At 36.2% G+C, this 25,593-nt stretch overlaps 1 protein-coding gene across 1 annotated transcript in view; it reads left to right on the top strand.

Annotated features, from left to right (window-relative positions):
* The window catches only part of BLTP3B (bridge-like lipid transfer protein family member 3B), a 129,204-nt gene extending 110,677 nt beyond the window's left edge, over positions 1-18,527 (top strand). The window contains 3 exon segments of the mRNA XM_004374006.3: positions 11,833-11,999; positions 13,948-14,055; positions 14,057-18,527. Coding sequence (XP_004374063.3) covers positions 11,833-11,999; positions 13,948-14,055; positions 14,057-14,146 — 365 coding nt within the window. The 3' untranslated portion in view covers positions 14,147-18,527.
* The last annotated feature ends 7,066 nt before the right edge of the window (positions 18,528-25,593 follow it).

The raw sequence follows: 25,593 nt of genomic DNA, 5'->3' as shown, positions 1-25,593 counted from the left end.
ATATCACAACAGACCCAACTGAAATTAAAAGAATCATAACAGAATACTATGAAAAATTGTACTCTAACAAATTTGAAAACCTAGAGGAAATCAATAAATTTCTAGTAAGTCACTATCTACCTATACTAACACAAACAGAGGTGAAGCAACTAAAACCCATAACAGAAGAAGAGATTGAAAAGGTAATTAAAAAACTCCCCACAAAAAAAAGCCCTGGCCCAGATGGCTTCACTGGAGAATTCTACCAATTTTTCAGAAGAGTTAACACCACTACTACTAAAGGTATTTCAGAGCATAGAAAAGGATGGAATACTCCCAAACTCATTCTATGAAGCCAGCATAATAACCCTGATACCAAAACCAGGTAAAGACACCACAAAAAAAGAAAATTACAGACAAATATCCCTCATAAACATTGACACAAAAATCCTCAACAAATTCTAGCCAATAGAGTTCAGCAACATATTAAAAAAATAATTCACCATGATCAGGTGGGATTTACACCAGATATACAGGGATGGTTCAGCATTAGAAAAACTATCAATGCAATCCATCACATAAATAATAAAAGACAAGAACCACATGATCTTACCCATCAATGCAGAAATGGCATTTGACAAAGTCCAACACCCATTCATGATAAAAACTCTCAACAAAAGAGAAATAGACGGGAAATTACTCAGTATAATTAAAGGCATTTATACAAAGCCAGCAGCCACCATCATCCTAAATGGAGAGACTTTGAAAGCATTCCCCTTGAGAACGCGAACCAGACAAGGATGCCCTTTATCACCACTCTTATTCAACATTGTGCTGGGGGTCCTTGCCAGAGCAATTAGGCTAGAAAAAGAAATAAAGGGCATCCAGATCGGTAGGGAAGAAGTCAGAGTATCTCTGTTTTCAGATGATATGATCTTATACACAGAAAACCCTAAAGAATCCACAAGAAAACTACCAGAACCAATAGAAGATCTCAGCAAAGTTTCAGGATACAAAATAAACATACAAAAATCAGTTGGATTCCTTTACACCAACAAAGAGAACCTCGAAGAGGAAGTCACCAAATCAATACCATTGACAGTAGCCCCCAAGAAGGTAAAATACTTAGGAACAAATCTAACCAGAGACATAAAAGATCTATAGAATAAAAACTACAAGACATTACTGCAAGAAACCGAAAGACCTGCATAAGTGGAAAAACATACCTTGCTCATGGATAGGTAGACTTAACACTGTGAAAATGTCAATTCTACCCAAAGCAATCTACAGATACAATGCAATTGCAATTCAAATTCCATCGGCATTTTTTAATGAGATGGAGAAACATATCACCAACTTCATATCATATGGAAAGGGAAGAGGCCCCAAATAAGTAAAGCATTACTCAAGAAGAAGAACCAAGTGGGAGGCCTCACACTACCTGATTTTAGAACCTATTATACTGCCATGGTAGTCAAAACACCCTGGTACTGGTACAACGACAGATACATAGACCAATGGAACAGAATTGAGAATCCAGACATAAATTCATCCACCTGTAAGCAGCTGATATTTGACAAAGGCCCAAAGTCTGTTAATTGAGGAAAAGACAGTCTCTTTAACAAATGGTATTGGCATAACTAGATATCCATCTGCAAAAAACTGAAACAAGACCCATACCTCACACCATGCACAAAAACTAACTCAAAATGGATCAAAGACTTAAATATAAAATCAAAAACGATTAAGATCATGGAAGAAAAAATAGGGACAATGCTAGAGCCCTAATACATGGCATAAACACAATATGAACCATAAGTAACAATGCACAAGCACCAGAAGAGAGACTAGGTAAATGGGAGCTCCTAAAAATCAAACACTTATGCTCATCAAAAGACTTCACCAAAAGAGTAAAAAGATAACCTACGGACTTGGAAAAAATTTTTGGCTACGACAAATCCGATCAGCGTCTGACCTCTGAAATCTACAAGATACTGCAAAACCTTAACAACAAAAATATAACCCAAATAAAAAATGGGCAAAGGATATGAACAGGCATTTCACCAAAGAAGATATTTAGGTGGCTAACAGACACATGAAGAAATGCTCACAATCATTAGCTGTTAGAGAAATGCAGATCAAAACTACAATGAGATACCATCTCACCCCAGGATGGCTAGCATTAATCCAGAAAACACAAAATAATAAATGCTGGAGAGGTTGTGGAGAGACTGGAACACTTATACACTGTTGGTGGGAATGCAAAATGGTACAATCACTTTGGAAATCAATTTGGTGCTTCCTTAAAAAGCTAGAAATAGGAGTACCGTACAATCCAGCTATCCTGCTCCTTGGAATATATCCTAGAGAAATAAGAGCCGTCACACAAATAGGTATGTGCACACGCATGTTCACTGCAGCACTGTTCACAATAGCGAAAAGATGGAAACAACCTAGGTGCCCATTAACGGACAAATGGATAAACAAACTATGGTATATCCACACAATGGAATACTACCCAGTGATAAAGAACAACCATGAAGCTGTGAAACATCTTATAACATGGAGGAAGCTAGCTGGAGGCCATTATGCTGAGTGAATTTAGTCAGTCACAGAAGTACAAATATTGTATAAGACAGCTTTTATAAGAACTCTAGAAAAGGTTTAAACACAGAAGAAAATATTCTTTGATGGTTATGAGGGTGGGGAGGGAGGATGAGGGTTATTTACTAACTAGATAGTAGATAAGAATTTTCCTAGGTGAAGGGAAGGACAGCACACACTACAGGGGAAGTCAGCACAACTGGACTAAACCAGAGCTGTTTCCTGAATACAGTCAAACACTTTGAGGGACAGAGTAGCAGGGGTAGGGGTCTGGGGACCATGCTTTCAGGGGACAGCTAGGTCAGCTGGCGTAACAAGGCTTATTAAGAAAATGTTCTGCATCCTACTCTGGTGAGTGGCATCTGGGGTCTTAAAAACTTGCAAGCAGCCATCTAAGGTGTATCAGTTGGTCCCAACCACCTGGAGTAATGGAGAATGAAGAAAACCAAAGACACATGGGAAGTATTAACCCAAGAGACAGAAAGGGGCACATAAACCAGAGACTTCATCAGAAGAACTAGAGACCAGAAGAACTAGATGGTGCCCAGCTACAACCAATGACTACCCTGACAGGGAACACACCAGAGAGTCCTGGGTGGAGCAGGAGGAAGGTGGGGTACAGAACTCAAATTCTAGTAAGAAGACCAGACTTAATGGTCTGACTGAGACTGGAGGAACCCCGGAAAGCATGGGCACTGGATTCCCTGTCAGTCCAGAACTAAAACAATTTCCAAGGCCAACTGTTCAGACAGGGATTGGACTGGACTGTGGGACATACAGTGATACTCGTGAAGAGTGTACCTCTTAGCTCAACTAGATATAAGAGACTAAATGGGTGGCTTCTGTCCGGAGGTGAGATGGGAAGGCAGAGAGGGTTAGGAGCTGGTTGAATGGACACAGGGAATCAGGGGTGGGAAGGAGAAGTGTGCTGTCACAGTATGGGGAGAGCAATTAGGGTCACATAACAACGTATGTATAAATTTTTGTATGGGAAAAAATTTAAAAAATAAAAAATTCTCAAACATATAAAGAAAACTGTATTAGTCAGCATTCATGATTATAAGGAAAACCCCATCTAGCTAGTTGAGTAGACAGGGAGCTTTTAAATGATTATTTGAATGAAATAGAATTTAGAATCCAAAAATAAACCTTTACGTTTATGGTTAATTAGTTTTTGACAAGGGTGCCAAGACAATTCACTAGAAGAAACAATGAGTCTTTTCAACAGACGATGCTGGAACTACTAGATATCCAAAAGCAAACGAATGAAATTGAACTCCTTCATTACATGATACACAAAAATTTATTCAAAATGTATTAGAGACCTAAGCTTAAGATTTAAAAGTATAAAACTCTTGAAAGGGAACCTAGGAGTAAATGTGACCTGGGAGTAAGCAAAGCCTTCTTAGATACCACACCAGAAGCATTAATGGCAAGAGAAAAAAGTAGATAAATTGGACCTCATCCAAATTAAGAACTTTTTTGGTACATGGGATTCTATCTAAGTGAAAAGAAAACCCACAGACTGGGAAATTATATATCTGATAACTTAATACTCTTATAACTTAATACTAAAACGATAAATAAACCAATTTATAAATGGGCACAGGATCTGAATAGACATCACTCCAAGCACGATATGTTGTTGTTATTAGGTGCTTTGAGTTGGTTCTGACTCCTAGTGACCCTATGTACAATAAAACAAAACACTGCCCAGTCCTGTGCCATCCTCACAATCATTTCTGTGCTTCAGCCCACTGTTGCTGCTACTGTGTCAGTCCATCTCATTGAGCGTCTTCCTCTTTTTTGCTGACTTTCTACTTTACCAAGCATGATGTCCTTCTCCAGGGACTGGTCCCTGTTGAGAACATGTCCAGAGTATATGAGATAAAGTCTCGCCATCCTCTCTTCCAAGTAGCACTCTGGCTGTACTTCCTCCAAGACAGATTTGTTCCTTCTTCTGGCAGTCCATGGTATATTCAGTATTCTTTGCCAACAATGTAATTCAAAGGCATCAATTCTTCTTCAGTCTTCCTTATTCAATGTCCAGCTTTCACATGCATTTGTGGTGATTGAAAATACCATGGCTTGGATCAGGTACACCTTAGTCCTCAGAGTTACGTCTTTGGTTTTCAACACTTGACAGAGGCTCTTGCAGCAGATTTGCCCAGTCCAATGCATCATTTAATTTGTTGATGGCTACTTCCATGGTTGTTGATTGTGGATACAAGCAAAATGAAATCGTTGACAATTTCAGTCTTCTCTCCATTTATCATGATATCGCTTATCAGTCTATTTGTGAGGATTTTTGTTTTCTTTATGTTGAGATGTAATCCATACTGAAGGATGTAGTCTTTGATCTTTGTCAGTAAGTGCTTCAAGTCCTCTTCACTTTCAGCAAGCAAAGTTGTGTTGTCCGCATATCGCAGGTTATTAATGAGTCCTCCTCCAATCCTGAAGCTATGTTCTAGTCCAGCTTCTCAAGTTATTTGCTCAGTATACATATTTTTTATTTACCTGGTTGTTCAACAAGTATTTTTTTTAATACCTACTTATTGAATGACTGGGCGAATAAAAACAGCTTAAAAACATAATGGAAACAGCTAAAGGTTGAATTGGTGATCCTGAACAGGAATGTCCAGTAAAACTTTCTGTGTTGATGGAAATATTCTGTAATCGATAATCAAGTGGTTATTGTACACTTGAAATGTAGGTAGTGCAATTGAGGAACTGAATTCTTAAGTTTATTTCATTTTTAATTTAAATTTAAATACCCACATGTGACTAGTGGCCACTATATTGGATAACAGAAGTATAGAAAGTTGAACAAAGGAGACTCAACCTAAAAAGCAAGAGAAGAAAGGAGAAAATAAAATTATGTTTAAAAGGTATGTTTAAAATGGTGAGAAATGAAGGATAGATCCAGAAATTCTAACATCTATCTAAAGGAAGTTCTAGAAAGAACAGAATGAAAGGAAAGAAGAAAAAATAATGCAATAAATAATAGAAGAAATATTGGTAAATTTGAAGGAAGAAACAAGTTTTCAAATTGATAGATAGAGCCAGTGAAGTGCAGAGCCGAATGAATGAAAATAACAACCCTTACCTAGACATAACTTGAAATATCAGAACAGCAAGGATAGAGAAAGGTCCTGAAAGTATCTAGAGAGAGCAAGCAAAGGCTGAGAATCAGACTTTCCATTGGCAATACAGGATACTAGAAGACAGTGAAGAAATATTCTCAGAGTTCTGTAGGGAAATGATTTTGAACCTACACTTTTTTATTTTGAAGGCAAAATAATTTTTAAAAAAAGGGAAGAATTACTTAATCAAAATGAAAAATTAATAAGGAACAGCAGAAGTAAAAAAAAACTAGTAAAACTTGGAGTTAAGTCTAAATTGTAAATGTATAAGAAAAATTTCTTTTTTAAACATGCAACTAAAATTCTAGATGATGTCAGTATGACAGGTTTTAATGTGGGAAAAGGGAGAGGAGAATAGGGAAGTAAAAATGTGCTAAACTGTCTTGTTGAGGAGACTATCACTCTAGACTTTGATAGAACAATATAAGTTAAATAATGTATGTTAGCATTGTATGCTCACTCCTAGATGACTAAAAATAATAAAAGACCTTTAAAACATAAAGTCAGGGGGGAAAATGGACCAAAAATATCTAATCAATTCAACAAAATACAGGAAATGAAGAGAAAGGAAGAAAAAGAAAAATTAGATGGCATCATCTCAGTAAATGTGAGTGGCTTAAATTCCCTTGTTAAAAGACAGAGGCACTAAGAGTTGGGAAAACAAAACAACAACAGAAAATCCCAGGTATGTGCTGCGTAGAAGATAGTCCCCAAAACAAAGTGACACAGAAACACTGAAAATAAGGAAATGGAAAAAAAATACATATATATATATATCAGACAAAGGCTAACAAAAACGAAATGAATAAGAGTAATATTAGATGAAATCTAATTTAAAACTAAAAGTGTAAAATAGTACAGAGAGTGATTTCGTGCTGATAGAAGACCACCAGAAACGTGCCCCAGTCATAAATCTTTATCTCTCTGACAACATAACTGTCATGGATTGAATTGTGTCCCCCCAAAATATATGTCAACTTGGTTAGGCCATGATTCCCAGTATTGTGCTGTTGTCCTCCATTTCATGATTGTAATTTTATGTTAAAGAGGATTAGGGTTTGATTGTAATACCCGTACTAAGGTCACATCCCTGATCCAATGTAAAGGGAGTTTCCCTGGGGTGTGGCCTGCACCGCCTTTCATCTTATAAGAGATAAAAGGAAAGGGAAGCGAGCAGAGAGAGGGGACCTCAATACCACCAAGAAAGCAGTGCAAGGAGCAGAGTGTGTCCTTTGGACCCAGGGTTCCTGAGCTGAGAAGCTCCTAGTCCAGGGGAAGATTGATGAGAAGGCCAACAGAGACAGAAGGTCTTTCCCTGGAGCTGACACCCCGAATTTGGACTTTTAGCCTACTTTACCGTAAGGAAATAAATGTTTCTTTGTCAAAGCCATCCACTTGTGGTAGTTCTGTTAGAGCAGCACTAGATAACTAAGACAATAACTTTGAAAAATATAAAGCAAAAACTGTTTGAAATAATGAGAAATGGACAGAACTACAATCATATTGAGATACCTTAATGTGGCTCTCTGAGTACATAAAATATAATTCAATATGGAGAAATTGCATAATATGATTAACCACTTTGATCATATATATAGATAGATAATTTTGGATTCAACAAATAGAAAATTTCATATTGGGTCTCAGTGAAAATGTCAACAGATCTTAAAAAGTAGAATTGGTAACAGGCCATTTCTCTGATTTCAGTGAAGTAAAGTTTGTCATTAACACAGAATGTAGCAGAAAATAAAACATTGGTACTTGGCAAATTTTAAAACATTCCTTGAAATAATTCTTGGGGAATTATTGGCATGGAATTGTAATGAGATGATTTTTGTTGTTGTTGTTGAGACTGTACATAGCAAAACATACACCAATTCAGCAGTTGTTATATGTACAATTCAGTAACATTGATTATACTCTTCGAGTTGTGCAACCACTCTCACCCTCCTTTTCAGAGTTGTTCACTGCCCGCTAAGTTTCCTATCTGGTCTTTCGAGTTGCTCTTGTCAGTTTGATCCCATACAGATAGATCTTGAAAGAGCACAATGCTCAAGGCAGACATTATTTACTAGTTAAGCTAAACTGTTGTTTGGTTTTAAGAAGACTTTAGGGGATATTTTGGTTTAAGGTTTAAAAATTATCTCAGGGCAATAATTTCAGGGTTTCATCCAGCTTCCATGGCTCCAGAAAGTTTGGAGTCCATGGGAATTTGAAATTTGGTTTTGCATATTCCCTCTTTTGATCAGGATCCTTCTATAGAATCTTTGATCAAAATGTTCAGTAATGGTAGCCAGACACCATCCGGTTCTTCTATCTCATGGCAAAGCAGGCAGTTGTTCAGGGAGGCAATTAGCCATGCATTCTGTATCTTCCTCCTATTCCTGACTTTTCTCCTTTCTCTGTTGCTCCAGGGATGAGATGATTTCTATTATGCCTCCTGGCTCTAAAATACTATCATTTTAGATAATTCTTCATGGTATTTCTTCCAGCAGTACCTTACACTAAATAATTGCTTTTTGTTAAAGAAAACAAAAAATACTGTTTGTTTGTTTTTTTAATGAGACATTTATAATATCTGAAAAAAAATACCCATTTTTTCTGTTACTGCTCATGCGTTCAGTGTCAGTTTAAGAACCCATTGTCAAATCCGAGGTCATGAAGATTTATCCTTATGTTTTCCTTCTAACAGTTTTATAGTTTTAACTCTTACATTTAGCTGTTTGATCTATTTTGAGTTAATTTTTCTATATGGTGTGAGTTAAGGGTCCAACTTCATTCTTTTCCTTATGACTATCCACTTGTCCAGCACCATTTGTTTAAAAGATTGTTCTTTACCCATTGAATGGTCTTAGCAAAAATCACTTGACTATAGGCATATGGTTTGCTTTTGTATTCTACATTCTGTTCTGTTGATCTCTATGTCTATCCCTCTGCCAGTATCTTGTTTACTGTTGTTTTTTAGTAGTAAGTTGGAGATCAGAAAACGTGAGCTCCCCAACTTTGTTCTTCTCCAGGATTGTTTTAGCTATTCTGGGTCCCTTGCAAATCCATACGAATTTTAGAATTAGCTTGTCGCTACCTACAAAGAAGCCAGCTGGGATTCTAATAGGGGTTGCATCGAATCTTTAGATCAGTTTAGGAAGTATTACCCTCTTAACAAGAGTAAATCTTCCAGTCCGTGAACATAGAATTTTTTTTTCCTTTATTTAGATCTTCTTTAATTTCTTTCAATGTTTTATAATTTTCAGATTAAACTTTGCACTTCCTTTGTTAAATTTATTCCTAAGTATTCTTTTTGATGCTATCATGAATGGAATTGTTTTCTTAATTTTATTTTTAGTTTTTCATTACTATCTAATATAGATTACTATTTAATATACTCTATTATTTTTGCATATTGATATTGTATCTTGCAACCTTGCTGAACTCATTTATTTTAATAGTTTTTTAATGGATTCTTTAGGATTTTCTATATACAAAATTTTGTCATCTGCAAATAAAGATAGTTATACTTATTCCTTTCCAGTCTGGATGCCTTTTATTTCTTTTTCTTGCCTAATTGCCCTAGCTAGAATCTCTAGTGCAATATTGAATAGAAGTGTAGAGGATGGACATTCTTATCTTGTTCCTGACTTAGGGGAAAAGTCAGGAACACCATTAACTTTCGTCATTAATGATGTTAGCTGTGGAGTTTTTCTAGATGCCCTTTATCAGGATGAGGAAGTTATCTTCTAGTTTGTTCCTTTTTTCCCAGTGTCTTAAAGGTGGAAAATTAGGTTACTGATTTGAGATTTTTTTCCTTTTTAATTTAGGCATCTACAGCTATAAATTTCCCTCTGATCACTGCTTTGGCAGCATCCCATAAGTTTTTGTATACCATGTTTTGATTTTCATTCATCTCAAAGTATTTTCTAATTTTCCTTTTGATTTCTTCTATGACCATTAGTTTTGCTTTTTTTATTGTGCTTTAAGTGAAAGTTTACGGTTCAAGTCAGTTTCTCATACAAAAATTTATACACACATTGCTATGTGACCCTAGCTGCTCTCCCTGTAATGTGGCAGCACACTCCTCCTTTCCACCCTGGATTTCCCATGTCCATTCAACCTGCCCCTGCCCCTTTTTGCCTTCTCCTCTCACCTCTGGACAGAAGCTGCCCATTTAGTCTCATGTATCTACTTGAGCTAAGAAGCACTGTCTTCACAAGTATCATTTTATGTGCCATAGTCCAGTCTAATCTTTGTCTGAAGAGTTGGCTTTAGGAATGGTTTCAATTCTGAGCTAACAGAGAGTCTGGGGGCCATGTCTTCTGGGGTCCCTCTATGACCATTGGTTATTTATGAGTATTTTGTTTAATTTATACATATTTGTGAGTTTTCAAAGTTTTTTTCTGTTATTGATTTCTAATTGCATTCATTTGTGGTCAGACACCATACTGTATATTGTTTTCTGTCCTTTTAAATTTATTGAGGTTTGTTTTATGGCATACTGTATCATCTGTACTAGAGAATGTTCTATGTGCACTCAAGAGGAATATATATTCTGCTGTTGCTGTGTGGAGTGTTCTATAGATGTCTCTTAATTCTAGTTGGTTTATAGTGTTGTTCAAGTTCTTTGATTTTCTTGCTGATCTTCTAATTATTCTATCCATCATTGAAAGTGGGGTGTTGAAGTCTCCAGCTATTATTATTGGATTGTTTATTCTCCCTTCATTTCTCTCAGCTTTTTTTTCATGTATTTTGGTGCTCTGTTGTTAGGTGCATACATGTTTATGATTGTAATATCTTCCTGATGATTTACCTTTTTGTCAATGTCAAATGTCCCTCTTTGTTTCTGATAACATTTTGTTTTGTTTTAAAGTCTATTTCATCTGACATTAGTATAGCCTCTCCAGCTTTCTTAACAGCTCTCTTCTGGTATATATCTTTCCGTCTTTTCACTTTCAATCTGTTTGAATATTTGAATCTACAGTGTATCCCCTGTAAATAGCATATAGTCAGATCTTGTTTTCTTAATCCAGTCTGGCAGTCTCTGCCTTTTGATTGGATTCTTTAATCCACTGACATTTAATGTTGTTATTGATGTAGCTGAATTTACGTCTCCCCTTTTTCTTTTGTTTCCTGTGTATCTTGTTTCTTTTTTGTTCCTCTATTTGTCCTTTACTGTTTTGTTTTATATTAAGTATTTTCAAGTGTAGTATTTTGATTTCTTTAATTTTATTATTATGATTAGTTATTTCCTTAATTGTTGCTCTAAGGCTTGCTGTGTACATCTTAGCTTATCAGAATTAACTTCAGATTAGTACATACTTAATTCCATTGAGATATAGAAATGTTACTCCTGTATAGTTATACTCCCTCTTCCCCCTATAAATTATTTTTTTTAATTTAGGGAAAAAAGAAAAACTTAAATTTTTTTCATTTGCCTATTCCATTTCTGAGATACATGATTCTACTTTGTTCTCTACCCTTAAATGTCTATAAAAATTTTCTGGAATATCCTCTTAATTTCCTCTTTTGCTTGAGCTAGCATAAATGGATCTCGATTTCTCCTGAGTGTTGGGTATCTATTTGCAATGACTCAAGTCAAAAAGAGAAGTCTTTAATCATCCAAAATAAGATTTGCTAATGGATGTATAATATTCTAATATGTACCATAATTTAATTACATCCCTTCTATTTTTAAAAACAGTTCTCTAAGTATAAATGATCTTCACACTTACTTGGTTCTGCATTTTTTAGGTTTCCTTCATTGTAATTGCATTAATTTTACGTTCATAAAAATAGTTTTTAAAATGAGAATACTAAATGCTATTTTTATAGGTTTATTTTTCCCATTCTTTTATCACGGGTGACAAACACATACCACCAGGTTTCTCTTTCTCCTCTTTGGGTACCTGACAGTCATCACTTACAGATCACACACAGCACACTTGTTTCAGGCAGCTATTACCAATAATCAGAGTTAGTACTGCCGGTGTCAGATTACTGTGCTCATTATAATAGAGGTATACTCATTTTAAAATTAATTTTCTGCAGTAAAATTTTTAAAGGTATATCAAGTATTTGGGAGTGAATTATCTGAGCATTTTATTTGTTTGATCAGATTGTCAGATGCTGAACACTGGTAGTGATTTGAAAGAAAGTACCCAAAGTGATTCAGTGCTGCTGACATGTGGAAAGTGTGATCTGAAGAAACACCACAGTGTCACTCAAGCCCCTCAGACGAGTCCGGACGTCTCTTGCCCTTCTCAGGACTTTACTAGGGAACAGGTAATGGGAAAACAAGTTCAGTCTTACTCAGTTTTAGCAATTAAAATAATTATTAAGATACAAAATAGTTAAAGTCTTACTCACTCACTTATTTAAATAATGCTTATTGAGCACCTGTTATTTGCCCAGGAATGGTGCTAGATGCTATAAGTACTGTGTTGAGCAAGATAGGGACATTCCCAGCCTTCATAGAGGATGTATCTGTTGGGAAAATAGAGGATTAAATGTGGTGATGCTGTGACAGGAGGAGAGCAGGAGGGTCTAACCCAGTGTCTGGAAAATAAGGAGGCTTCCTATACGATATATTCATTTTGAAGTCTTATTTTTAAATATTGTAATATTTCAGAACATTTGGGAAAATATTTCAAAAGAAAGAGAGCAACTTTAGTGCCTTCTAAGTGCACAGTGGTTAAAGCGCTTGGCTCCTAACCAAAAGGTCGGTGGTTCGAACCCAGCAGCTGCTCGATGGGAGAAAGATGTGGCAGTCTGCCTCCATAAAGATTACAGCCTTGGGAACCCAATGGGGCAGTTCTACTCTGTCCTGTAGGTCGCTATAAGTCAGAATCGACATGACGGCAATGAGTTTAACCTCTTGTAGTGCTGTTAATATTTTTGTGTACTTTCCTCCCAGGCTCTTTTCCATTTTTTTTTTTTTTTTAAACAATTATAACTTAGTGTTTATGCTTTTTTTTTTTTTTTTTTTTTTTACTTAACATTGTTTAACAGATATTTTTCCATAATGCTACAATTTCTTCATAGTTATTTTTTATGGCCGAGTAGTATGGATATGGATGTACTGACATCTCTCAATCCTTCTCTTTACATTTGTTGACATTTAAGTTGCTTCTGATTTTTTGCCATTATACATAAAGATGTTCAACAGTTTTACTTCCTTATGATGGAACCACAGAGTGCATTCATTCATTCATCTGTTCAGCAAGGATTAAGTTGGTGCCAATTCTGAGGTAGGGTTACAGAGTTAAACAGTATACCATCCCTATCGGTTGGGGAGCTGTCTAATGGGAAGAGCAGAAGAGTGCAATTGGTGATTTCAACATACTGTGTCAAGTGCTGTAATAGAAATTGGAGAAGTATAGGGAAATACCTAACTTGCTCTGTAGGGCAGGAATTCTTAAGCTGGCACTAAAAGTAGCCTGAGACCTCTTGGAAATTGAACACAAGTATTTTAATGTATCTGTAATTGCATTTTTTAGAGGAGAAAGTCCTTAGGTTTTATCATGTCGTCACCTAAAGATTACAGCTGAGGGTACTGGGGAATCGTTCTGAGAGAATAAAATACTTGAACTGAGTCTTAAAGGATGGGTGGGAAACACCTATTGGCCATCCAGATGAAAACGTCTAAGGGGATATTAAGAATGTGAGTCTGGAGCTCAGGAGAAAGGTTTGTGCTGAATCAGGCTATATAATACAGTTGGAGCCATAGACTAGATGAGATCACCCCAGAGAGTGACAAGAGAAGACGACCAATTATGGAGTCTAATAGAATATCAGAATTTTAATGTGTTTAGATAAAGTGGAGCCAACTGAGGAAAAGATGAAGAGACTATAAGCAGAGCAGGTAAAACATGAAAGAGCCGTGGCATAAAAGCCAAAGAAGAGAGCCTCAGGAAGGAGAGGCAAAGTCAGCAATGTCTAAAGCCACAAAGACGTCTAGGGACATTAAAATTAGATAAAGTAACTACTAGATTTTGAAATTAGGAGCTAATTATTGTTTTGAATTGCTGGATCAAAGCTTATGAACATTTTTGTGGTCATATGTATTTCCATGTAGCTTCCAAAAGCAATTTTCAGTTTAATTGCACCCTTCTCAGACTGGGTATTTTTATTATCCTAAGCGTCATACTTTTGGATACTATATAAGTAAGTAGTCTATAAATAGTTTCTGAAAATGATTAAATTCTCTTATTTTTCAAATTTCTTATTTCAGCTCATGGAGGAGAATGAATTTCTTAAACAGGAACTGGCTAAAGCTAAAATGGCTCTTGCAGAGGCTCACATGGAAAAAGATGCTCTTCTTCACCATATAAAGAAGATGACAGTTGAATAGCAGGAATGGCAATCAAGAACTCCAATTATATAGCTCTGGAGTAGAAGATTATATTTGTAACACGGGTATTACCAAATAATGGAAGACTTTCCTTTTCGTGAAAAGAACAATAAAATGAAATGGAATGTGGTAAAGTGGTGACTATTTCAAACCCAGTTTAGAAAGTATTAGGTACAAGCATTACAATCTTTTGATTGTTGTGTTTTTTAGGGTTTAACCCTGTTTTAAACTGGTGTGACCTGGGAAGTCAATGCATACTGTAAAGTGATTACATGCTTAATGAAAACAAGTTGTCATTTCCTAATTTTGACAGCACTATAGGCATTTTTTAAAAAGAGAAATGAAAACTATTGTGTTCACACTGATTGCTGAATTTATTTCTCACTATTTGTTTATGTTACTATTATTTACAAAGATTCAAATGCTTTTAGAGCTAATGTAAAATAAAAGGAGGATTACATGTTAAATCTTATTAAAATAATGTACTTAAATCTATATTTAATTACTGTAAAAAGACCAATCAAATTAATAAATTATATAATTACTGAGTTTGCACATCGGGAAAATCATCACCCTACTGAATTTATGAAGTAACTTGAAAATGTGAAAAAAAAAAAAATCATTTTAAATGGTGGGTAAACTATATAAGTTGAAGCTATAATTTTCAACATAAAAATGATACAAATGTGAAAATAAAAAGCACAAACTAAAAAAGTAAAATATTAGAGTATATGGCCAAGTGATTTAAAGTGTATTACTTATACATTCCTTTCAACATTTACTGTTAGACATAAAAGAGTAATTTAACTATCCTGCTAAATTTGGCAGCATTTGTAACTATATAAATTTTAATTAGTACTATTTATATTATTTCTTTACCTTCATCTTTCCTCAAAGAGGGGAATGTTTTCCGAGAATTTTCTTTTCACACACATAAAACAATTTCATACCATTCTTGTAGTGTCAAATTAGGTGGGTGTTTGCACATACTGATATAAAGCTAGCTTTGATTAATGCTCTATGTGACGTATGTACAATCTTCTATAATAGGAATAATTGGTAAAATTTGAGTTCTATTTTCTAGGAATTGTTAAAGTTGGAAATAACATGAGAGAATCTCAGTCATGTATTATGAAATAAAAGTACATAAGTGTTAAAGAAATAGGCTTTTAAAGATTTAAAATATATTTCTGATAGATTTAAACTAAGTGGGATCTATTTTAAAATTCACATTCTTAAACATTAATATATCCAAGATAGAACATGAAACAGCTGGATTATCATTTCGTTAAGATACTTGAAAATTCTAAACTCACTGAGACACTTTATGGTGCTTTGCTTGTTTGGCATGACTTATAATAGGCATTCCTCTATCTCAGTACTTGGGGAAAAATACATATTTCATTTACCTTAAGTGTTGGAGTCATTTTAATTTTATTTAAAACAATACTGGCCTTTTTTTCCTTATTCTATTATATCCATTTTCATTGACATTATTTAGAAAAACAGGTACTTTTTTGGGAGCTGATGATACAGCAAAGAACAAATTAAATTGTTATTTTACCTCAGAGTATTTTTTAAAAAATGTTAAATCATGTCCATCTAGAACTATATAATAGCCTTAGTTTAAATGCAAAAGTCTAATGAAAGATTAATAATGTATAGCTTATGTCCTTCATAGAGTACCTTTGACTTGTATATATATATTCAACAAATCCAGTCTCTATTATGGAAAAGCAGGATTGAAGGTACATTAACTTCTTCAAACTGACAGTGTTTCTTGGGATTGACCTATTTGTTTTATATATATTTCAGTTTTATCTGTGGTTTATTATAATTGTTTATTGTTACAGAAAATGAATGTTTTCTTTATCCCTTTTAAATATATTTGGCCTTCCCAAGAAAATCATATAAACAGTAGAGATGATGAGTAATATGGATCTGAGTATTCTATACGCTTTGCTGGATTTTTTTTTTTTTTTATTTATTTATAAGGAGTACTATTTTTATAGAGATTTAAAATCCTAAAGCATTTCCAAAAACATCATCTCATTATAATTTCCATAACAAATCTAGGAGGTAGGTATTAAGCACATTTTAGAAGTTAAAACAAATACCCTTTGACTCAGAAAAGACAAGTGACTTGACTAAAATCACAATTAGTAACCTGGTCTTTGACTTAAAACCTAGTTATAACCAATTATTTTAGCTTAGTCATAACTTACAGATTTTTTGTTTTTTGGACAGGATTCATGTAATGTCTTTTATTTGTTCTTTTAAAGGTTAATTTAATAGTATGTGTGGATGATGTGTGTCTTTGTGTGTGTATTATTCAAGTGCTTAAAAAATGTGGGGACAGTTTTTGCTTAAGTTGATCCAAAATTTTAGCAATATAAGAAATACAGGAATAAACCTGTATTAAACTTATCAGGGTTTTTTAAATGGCTATAAATTAGAAATAAAGTTATCACATCTTGAAATTTTCTTTGCTAAATCTCTGACAGAAGATGTTAATGATCAGGGAGAAATGGTAATCATGTTTTGTGTTTTAATTTCATGTGTTGCCAAAAAAATGGTTTTGGTATCTCCTGTTTTTTTTTTGTTTTGTTTTCTCATCCTAGCCTAGAAGTTCAAAAGACCACCATGTGCCACTAGTTGTGATGAGACACTATTTTTATTGAAGCCATGTAAGAATGGTTATGCATGACTACAGGCAAATATATATGGAAAAATTAACCAGAAACTCCTTTCTGGGTTTTTATTATTGTTGCTGTTATTCAATGTTTGTCAATACAAGTGTTCTAAGGTCGTCTTTAATAAGTTTTTATTAACCTCCAGTCTAATCAACACATCTTCTTATCTCAGTGAATTCACCCAGGCTTCCAAACTAGTAACATAGAATTCCATCTTAGACACCTTCCTCTTCCTCACCTTCTCCCCATAACCAGTTCATTACCAAGTCCTGTGATTTTACCTTCTAAACATCTCTCAAATTTCTCCTTCTCACTACCTGTCTAAGCTGCCATCAACATCTTTTGCCTGCATTACTGCAGTTGCCTACTAAATGGTCTTTCTGCAGCTCCTCTGGCCCTCCTTGGATTTTTCTGTACTGCAGGCAGAATAATCTTTTTCAAAGTGTAACTGTAATCAAGTTGACCACCTACCCCGACTCTCACCTTTACCTAAAACGCTTCAGTGAATTTTCATTGCTTTTATAATGAAAACAAAAATATTTTATGTAACCTATGAGGTCACATATGTTAGGGTCATTATCTACTTCATATAGTAGTTCTGAACATTAAATGAGAGTTCATGTCTCAAAAGATTAACACAGTGGTTGGTATATCACCTATAAAACACCCAGTAGAGGTTAGCTATTATTATTACCACTTAGCTTCATTTTGGACCATGTTTTACTTACTTTGTGTTTTACCTTCATTGTCTTTCCGGTATCAGGAATAAGTGAGGACTAAAGTGTTCCATGCTTCTTCCACCATAGGACCTTTGTTCATGGTATTCCTTTGGCTTGAAATACTTTTCCCTCCTTGTTGCCTAGTTAATTCCTATTTGTCTTTTACATCTCAGCTCATTCATTACTCCCTCAAGGAAGTGTTCCCAAACTTCTTTGACAGAGTTAAGACCCCCTATTATGCATTCTCACATGACCACACACCACTTCTTAGCATTTAGCACCATTGTAATTTTATATGTATTTGTTTGATTAATGGCAGACTCACTAGATTGTAAACTCCATGAGGACAGGAACTGTGTCTCTTTTGTTGTCATTGTTCAGTTTTGTATTCCCTATGCCTAATACAGTGCCTGGCACATAGGAGGTGCTCAATAAATTTGTTGAAAGAATAAAATGAATGGATGAGATACCAAGGATGTTTCTCAGGTATTGAATGGTGGGGTGGGGAGATTAGAATGCTCTTCTCAGCTGGATCAAATTATTTGAGTCTATAGTGGAAAAAAATGTAGCGAGTGGGGAGATTTGACATAACTGTGTTTTTCAGAATTTTGAATGAGCTTCTAGTTGATTTGTCACAATCACAAGATAAAAAATTAATACATCACTTCATGGTACTGCTACAGTCCCAGAATGTCATCTGGCTTTGACTGTAACATATGGTGTTGTGGCTGTCAAGATCTGCCAGTCTTATCTGCTAAACAGAATGGAAATAAGACCAAAAGAGTAGCAGCTGAAATAGCTTCTTTTTGGAAATTGACTGATACTCAGGATAATTTTCAGTTGTGCCTAATTCCTTAAAGTGCAAACAATCGCATTTTAGCTTGCACCTAGAGGTGCTATGGAAATTATTTTTTTAACTATGTTTCAGTTTCTTCTAGACTGTAAAATACCAAAATTTGGAATTACACAGGATAGAGAAACACTAAAACAACGATAAAACCCCAGTTGCCATCAAGTCAATTCCAACTCATAGTGACCCCATGTGTTTCAGACTAGGACTGCACTCTATAGGGTTTTTAAGTCTGTGACCTTTCAGAAGCAGATTGCCAGGTCTTTCTTCTGAGGAGCCTCTGGGTGGGTTCAAACTGCCAACCTTTCAGTTAGTTGTCAAGCACTTAACCATTTATGTCACCCAGGGACTCCCAAAGAAGTAGTGATGTTGAAAAAATATTGATGTTTTCATTAAATTATAATACTTGATAAATTATTTCTTGGTGTCTGGGGTACAGAATTTAAGATGTCATGAAGCAAAAATGTTGAGCATAGTGGTTTTTATAAACAATTAGATACTAGCTAGTGGAAGGACATTCATGTTAGTATTAGAATCTTGAAAATCTGTGTAGTCTTAACAGGTTTGAGGATATGAAACTTTTTTAGAGAAAAATTGTAAATATTAAATTATCTTTGATTTGTAAAATGAAATGGAACACATAAACATCGATATCCTGGGCATTAGTGAACTGAAATGGATGGGTATTGGCCATTTTGAATCGGACAATCATATGGTCTACTACGCCAGGAATGACAACTTGAAGAGGAATGATGTTGCGTTCATCATCAAAAAGAATATTTCGAGATCTATCCTGAAGTACAGCGCTGTCAATGACAGGATAATACCCATACACCTACAAGGAAGACCAGTTAATATGACTATTACTAAAATTTCGGGACCTTCATTTTCTGAAATGGCATGACTCGAAGTGAGAAGAAATAGCTGCAAACATCCATTAATAATTGGAACGTAGAATGTATGAAGTGTGATTCTAGGAAAGTTGGAAGTTGTCAAAAATGGAATGCTTGAAGATCGATATTCTAAGCATTAGTGAGATGAAATGCACTGGTATTCGTAATTTTGAATCGGACAATCATGTAGTCTACTATGCCGGGAATGACAAATTTAAATTGAATGGTGTCACATTCATTGTCAAAAAAGAACATTTCAAGATCTATCCTGAAATACAAGGCTTTCAGTGATAGGATAACATCCAGGCACCTAAAAGGAAGACCAGTTAATACAATTATTATTCAACTTTACGCACCAAACACTAATGCCAAAGATGAAGAAATTGAAGATTTTTACCAACTTCTGCAGTCTAAAATTGATCAAATGTGCAATCAGGATGTATTGATAATTACTGGTGATTGGAATGCAAAAGTTGGAAACGAGAAGGATCAGTAGTTGGAAAATACGGCCTTGGTGATAGAAACAATGCTGGAGATTGTATGATAGGATTTTGCAAGACCAACAACTTCTTCATTGCAAATACCTTTTTTCAACAGCATAAACAACGACTATACATGTGGACTTCACCAGATAGAATACACAAGAATGAAATCAACTATATCTGTGGAAAGAGACTATGGAAAAGCTAAACATCATTAGTCAGAAGAAGGCCAGGGGCCGACTGTGGAACAGACCATCAATTGCTCATATGCAAGTTCAAGGTGAAGTTGATGAAAATCAGAAAAAGTCCATGACAGCCACAGTACAATGTTGAGTATATCCCACCTGAATTTAGAAACCATCTCAAGATAGATACGACACATTTAACGCTAATGACTGAAGACCAGAAGAGTTGTGGAATGACATCAAGGACATCATACATGAAGAAAATAAGAGTCATTAAAAAGACAGGAAAGAAAGAAAAGACCAAAATGGATGTCAGAAGAGACTGTGAAAATTGCGGTTGAACGTAGCGTAGCTAAGACGAAAGGAAGAAATAATGAAGAGTTGAACAGAAGATTTCAAAGGGCAGCTCGAGAAGACAAAGTAAAGTATTATAATAACGTGCAAAGACCTGGAGATAGAAAACCAAAAGGGAAGAATATGCTCAGCATTTCTCAAGCTGAAAGAACTGAAGAAAAAATTGAAGCCTTGAGTTGCAATATTAAAGGATTCCACGGGGAAAATATTAACCAACACAGGAAGCATCAAAAAAAGATGGAAGGAATACACAGTCACTATACCAAAAAGAATTGGTTGAAGTTCAACCATTCCAGGAGTAGCATATAATCAGGAATTGGTGGTACTGAAGGAAGAGGTCCAAGCTGCACTGAAGGCATCAGTGAAAAACTAAGGCTCCAGGAAATGACAGAATACCAATTGAGATGTTTCAACAAACAGATGCAGTGCTGGAAGTGCTCGCTCGTTTATGCCAAGAAGTTTGGAAGACAGCTACCTGGCCAACCAACTGGAAGGGAGCCATATTTATGCCTATGCCAAAGAAAGGTGATCCAAGCGAATGCAGAAGTTATCAAACAATATCATTAATATCACACGCAAATAAAATTTTGCTGAAGATCATTCAAAAGCAGCTGCAGCAGTGCATCAACAGGGAACTGCCAGAAATTCAAGCTGGATTCAGAAGACAATGTGGAACTAGGGATATCACTGCTGATGTCAGATGGATCCTGGCTGAAAGCAGAGAATACCAGAAAGATGTTTACCTGTGTTTTATTGACTATGCAAAGGCATTCGACTGTGTGGATCATAACAAATTATGGATAACACTGTGAAGAATGGGAATTCCAGAACACTTAATTGTGCTGATGAAGAACCTGTACATAGATCAAGAGGCAGTCATTCAAACAGAACAAGGGGATACTGTGTGGTTTAAAGTCAGGAAAGGTGTGCATCAGGGTTGTATCCCTTCACCATACTTATTCAATCTGTATGGTGAGCAAATAATCTGAGAAGCTGGACTATATGAAGAAGAATGGGGCCTCAGGATTGGACGAAGACTCGTTAACAACCTGCAATATGCAGATGACACAATCTTGCTTGCTGAAAGTGAAGAAGACTCAGAGCACTTAACTGATGAAGATCTTCAGTATGCATTACACCTCAACATAAAAATCCTCACAATTGGACAAATAAGCAGCATCATGATAAACAGGGAAAAGATTGAAATTGTCGAGGATTTCATTTTACTTGGATTCACAATCAACACCAATGGAAGCAGCAGTCAAGAAGTCAAAAGACGCATTGCATTAGGCAAATCTGCTGCCAAGGACCTCTTTAAAGTGTTAAAAAGCAAAGATGTCACCTTGAAGACTAAGGTGTGCCTAACCCAAGCCATGGTGTTTTCAATCGCCTCATATGTGTGAAAGCTGGACAATGAATAAGGAAGACTGAAGAATTGATGATGCCTTTGAACTGTGGTGTTGGTGACAATATTGAACATACCATGGACTGCCAGAAGAATGAACAAATCTGTCTTGGAAAAAATACAGCCAGAATGCCCCTTAGAAGCAAGGATGGTGAGACTGCGTCTCACATACTTTGGACATGTTATCAGGAGGGATCAGTCCCTGGAGAAGGACATTATCCCTGGTAAAGTGGAGGGTCAGCAAAAAAGAGGAAGACCCTCAGTGAGATGGATTGACACAGTGGCTGCAACAATGAGCTCAAGCATAACAATTGTGAGGATGGCGCAGGTCTGGGCAGTGTTTTGTTCTGTTGTACATAGGGTCTCTATGAGTCGGAACCGATTGGATGGCACCTAACAACAACAACCACAACATTTGTATTTATTATAAAACACATACAACAATTTTTTGGTCCTAGAAGCACTTTGTGTCATTAATCAAAAGTCAATTCATTATTCATAATTTATAGTCAAATGTTCGGAAAGTAAAATTCCCCATATCCTTTACTCAGTCTTCACTGTTTATGTGAAGAAATAACTTGAGCGTTATGGTGGCGGTAATATAGGGGAATATACTGAGGTGATGAACCTTTCTCTTGTAATCATTTAGCAGAAGCATTTCTGTTGATATGACAGAGCCCAAATAGTAAATCACAAATGTCATCAAGATTAAGTGGAATTTTTTTAAGTAAGCACACGAATAAAGGTTTTCCTAAGTAGACAGCAGAAATATCCCTCAAGGATATTGGTGATATAAATTTATAGGAGAATGATGAAAGTCCTTATTTTACAATATTTAAAATCATTCCAACTAAAGTGGATAAACAGTATCATCAGAGTAAGGCCTTTTAAAAGTAAAACTACAAGGTCGCTCTGTGTCACAACTTGATGGCAACAGGTTTGGTTTTGGTTTTATAGTGAACAATTTTGAAATGTGTTGAACAAAATTCCAATAATAAAGCACTTGAGAAAACTAATTTACTCAATGTGTATATCATTTGAGCTAAAAGCAAAAACCTGGCATATGCAGAAATTCTTCAATTTAATATGCAACAAATTGGCAGAGGCAGGAATTCTTCAATTCTTCAGTAAATGATGTGACCACCAAGGCTGGAGATTATCTATTAAGATTCAAATTTTGATACAAAAACTGAGTCAGAAAACTCACTGCTATTGGAGACACAGTATAGCAATAGTGTTGAGGCAGCTTAGTATTTTGTTTGATTTCATTGTTTGCGTTGTGATTCTTAATTAGCTATTAGATTCTTATTAGGTTGTCATAGCTATGATAATCATATTTAGTGCTTTCTTCACTCATTTATTTTTCTTTTTCCATTCCTTGCAGTTGAACAGAAGATTTTTTTTTTTTTAAATAAGCTATACAAAAAGTGGAGTTTTGAAGGCAAAAGAGTTCAGAAGAGGATACAGAATAAGCAAGTTCAGCAACTTTTTATATCATTTCTATAAATTTCCAGAATTTAAGGCAGTCCCGTATTGTAATATCAATATAAAAACATACCAAAACAACAACAACATGCCATATTAATAAAAACTTTATGTGGCAGGCACTGGGTTCTGTGTTGGAATACCAATTACCTACACACCTGCCCAACACAATTTCAGTCTAGCAAAGGAGATCAAGAAGGAGTGACAGGAGAGTGTGGTGCCCTGGAAACTAAGTAGAGAAAAGTGTTTAAGAAGGAGGGAATGATTGGCTATGTCAAAAATGCAAAAAGGGAGAGGTGGTGTCAAGATGGAGGAGTAGTCAGACGCTTCCAGTGGACCCTGTTACAACAAAGACCCAAAAAAACAAGTGATTTGATTATATGTGGCAGTTTGGGAGCCCTGAATTTCAAAGGCAGGGTGAGGAACCAGACTGAGTGGCAGGGGGAGGGATAGACAGTTCGGAAGCAGTGAGGAGTTGCCAGACCTGACCCGACGAAAGCCTAAGCCCTTCAGGCCTGATCAGCTCAGGAGTGAGCGGCAAGGCAGGCAAGCAACCGTGCTCAGGAGACGTGTTTTCCACACCAGGAGAGACCCACACCATAGAGTCTACAGCTGCGCAGAACCAGTGAGAAGCAGCCCTCGATCCTGCGAAAGATAAGTAACTGCATACGGCCTATGTACAGATCAAAAACACCCCCTCAGGGAAAAACCTCTCTCCCATTTACGTCTCTACTCCCTGCTATGCACTGGGTCCCAGACCTGCTTCAGCACTTGCCGAGTCCCCTGGGCCAGAAGTAGGATCTGTCACACGCCCAGAGCCATTCTCCCTGCCTTGGAGAGTGAACAAATTAACAGATGGAAAAAATGAACTGCCGGCTGCCCTAAGCCAGGAAACCAGGGCAAGCACAGCTTCTTTCCCTAGGCACAGGCATAAGGGATCCACGGACTTTGAGTGCCTTTCCCCTCCATAGACTTGTGTGCGCCCATCTCAACAGCATAGGCCCTCATCACCACCGTACAACAGGGTATATACCGGAACTCTAACTTCAACTGTTTCAGCTGTGAAGTGGCAGGTTCTTGACATTTGACACTGCTTTGCCAATTAAGCAGGGTCTTCGCCTACCCACATCAGGGGCCTGAGAACTGGTGACTCCACCCATGCCACCTAGCCATCTGCGATAGGGGCCTGTGAATAAGAGGTTTCCCCCAGTCCTTACAGCGAACAGCATTAGGTGCTCATAGTCTGGCTTAAAAACCCACCCACCTACACACTCTAGGGAACAGGGACACGCCTTCCTCCTGGACACTTAGGGGCAGCCATCACCCCCCTGCCTTGCTCAGAGTGTGTCCCACTGCTACAGCCAGATGCCTGTACCTACACCAATCACCCATGCCTGTATAAGACTGTAAGTGAGAGCTTGCATCACATATGTGGTTGCTATCTACCTGGTCACCTGTGCTGAATCCATACAGGAAGACTGGGCAGACTCCTGAGCTCACATACCTAGTAACAGATCTAACCGCCTGGTGACAGGACATTAGAGCTTCAAAGGTGCCAATAATCAAACTAGCTCATACGAGCAGCCTATTTGGGCATATCAAAGCAAAACAAGAAACCAGGACACAGTAAGCAAACATAAATATATTTTATTGATAGCTCGGAGACAACAGTCAATATCAAATTACATAAAGAAGCAATCCATGATGGCTTCAGCAAGAGCCCAAAATAATCTAGAAAATTTCCAGAGGAGGAGAATTTCTTGGAATTACTGGAGACAGAATACAAAACAATATACAGAAGTCTTCAAGAAATTAGGAAGAAAATTAATCAAAACGCAGAAAACACAATAGAGGAAATTAAAAAGATTAGAGAAGAGCATAATGACAAATTTAACAGGCTGAAAGAATCCATAGAGAGACAGCAATCAGACATCCAGAAGATTAACAACAAAATTTCAGAATTTGACAACTCAATAGAAAGTCATAGGCACAGAATTGAGGCAATGGAAGTCAGCATTAGTGAGATTGAAGATAAAGCACTTGACACCAACTTATTTGAGGAAAGATTAGATAAAAGGATTTAAAAAAATGAAGAAACCTATGAGTTATGTGGGACACTATCAAGAGGAATAACCTATGAGTAATTGGAGTATGAGAACGGGGGGGGATAATAGAAAATACAGAGAGAATTGTTGAAGATTTGTTAGCAGAAAACTTCCCTGATATTATGAAAGATGGCAAGATATCTATCCAAGATGCTTATCGAAACCCACATGAGGTAGATCCCAAAGGAAAGTCACCAAGACATAGTATAATCAAACTTGCCAAAACCAAAGATAAAGAGAATTTTAAGAGTGGCTAGGGATAAACAAAAAGTCACCTACAAAGGACAGTAAATAAGAACAAGCTCAGACTACTCAGCAGAAACCATGCAGGCAAGAAGGCAATGGGATGACATAT

The sequence above is a fragment of the Trichechus manatus genome, unplaced genomic scaffold (assembly GCF_000243295.1).
Source record: "Trichechus manatus latirostris isolate Lorelei unplaced genomic scaffold, TriManLat1.0 scaffold00027, whole genome shotgun sequence".
In the NCBI taxonomy this organism is placed as follows: domain Eukaryota; kingdom Metazoa; phylum Chordata; class Mammalia; order Sirenia; family Trichechidae; genus Trichechus; species Trichechus manatus.
The sequence above is the reverse complement of the archived record's forward strand: the minus strand, read 5'-3'. Positions and strand labels throughout refer to the sequence as shown.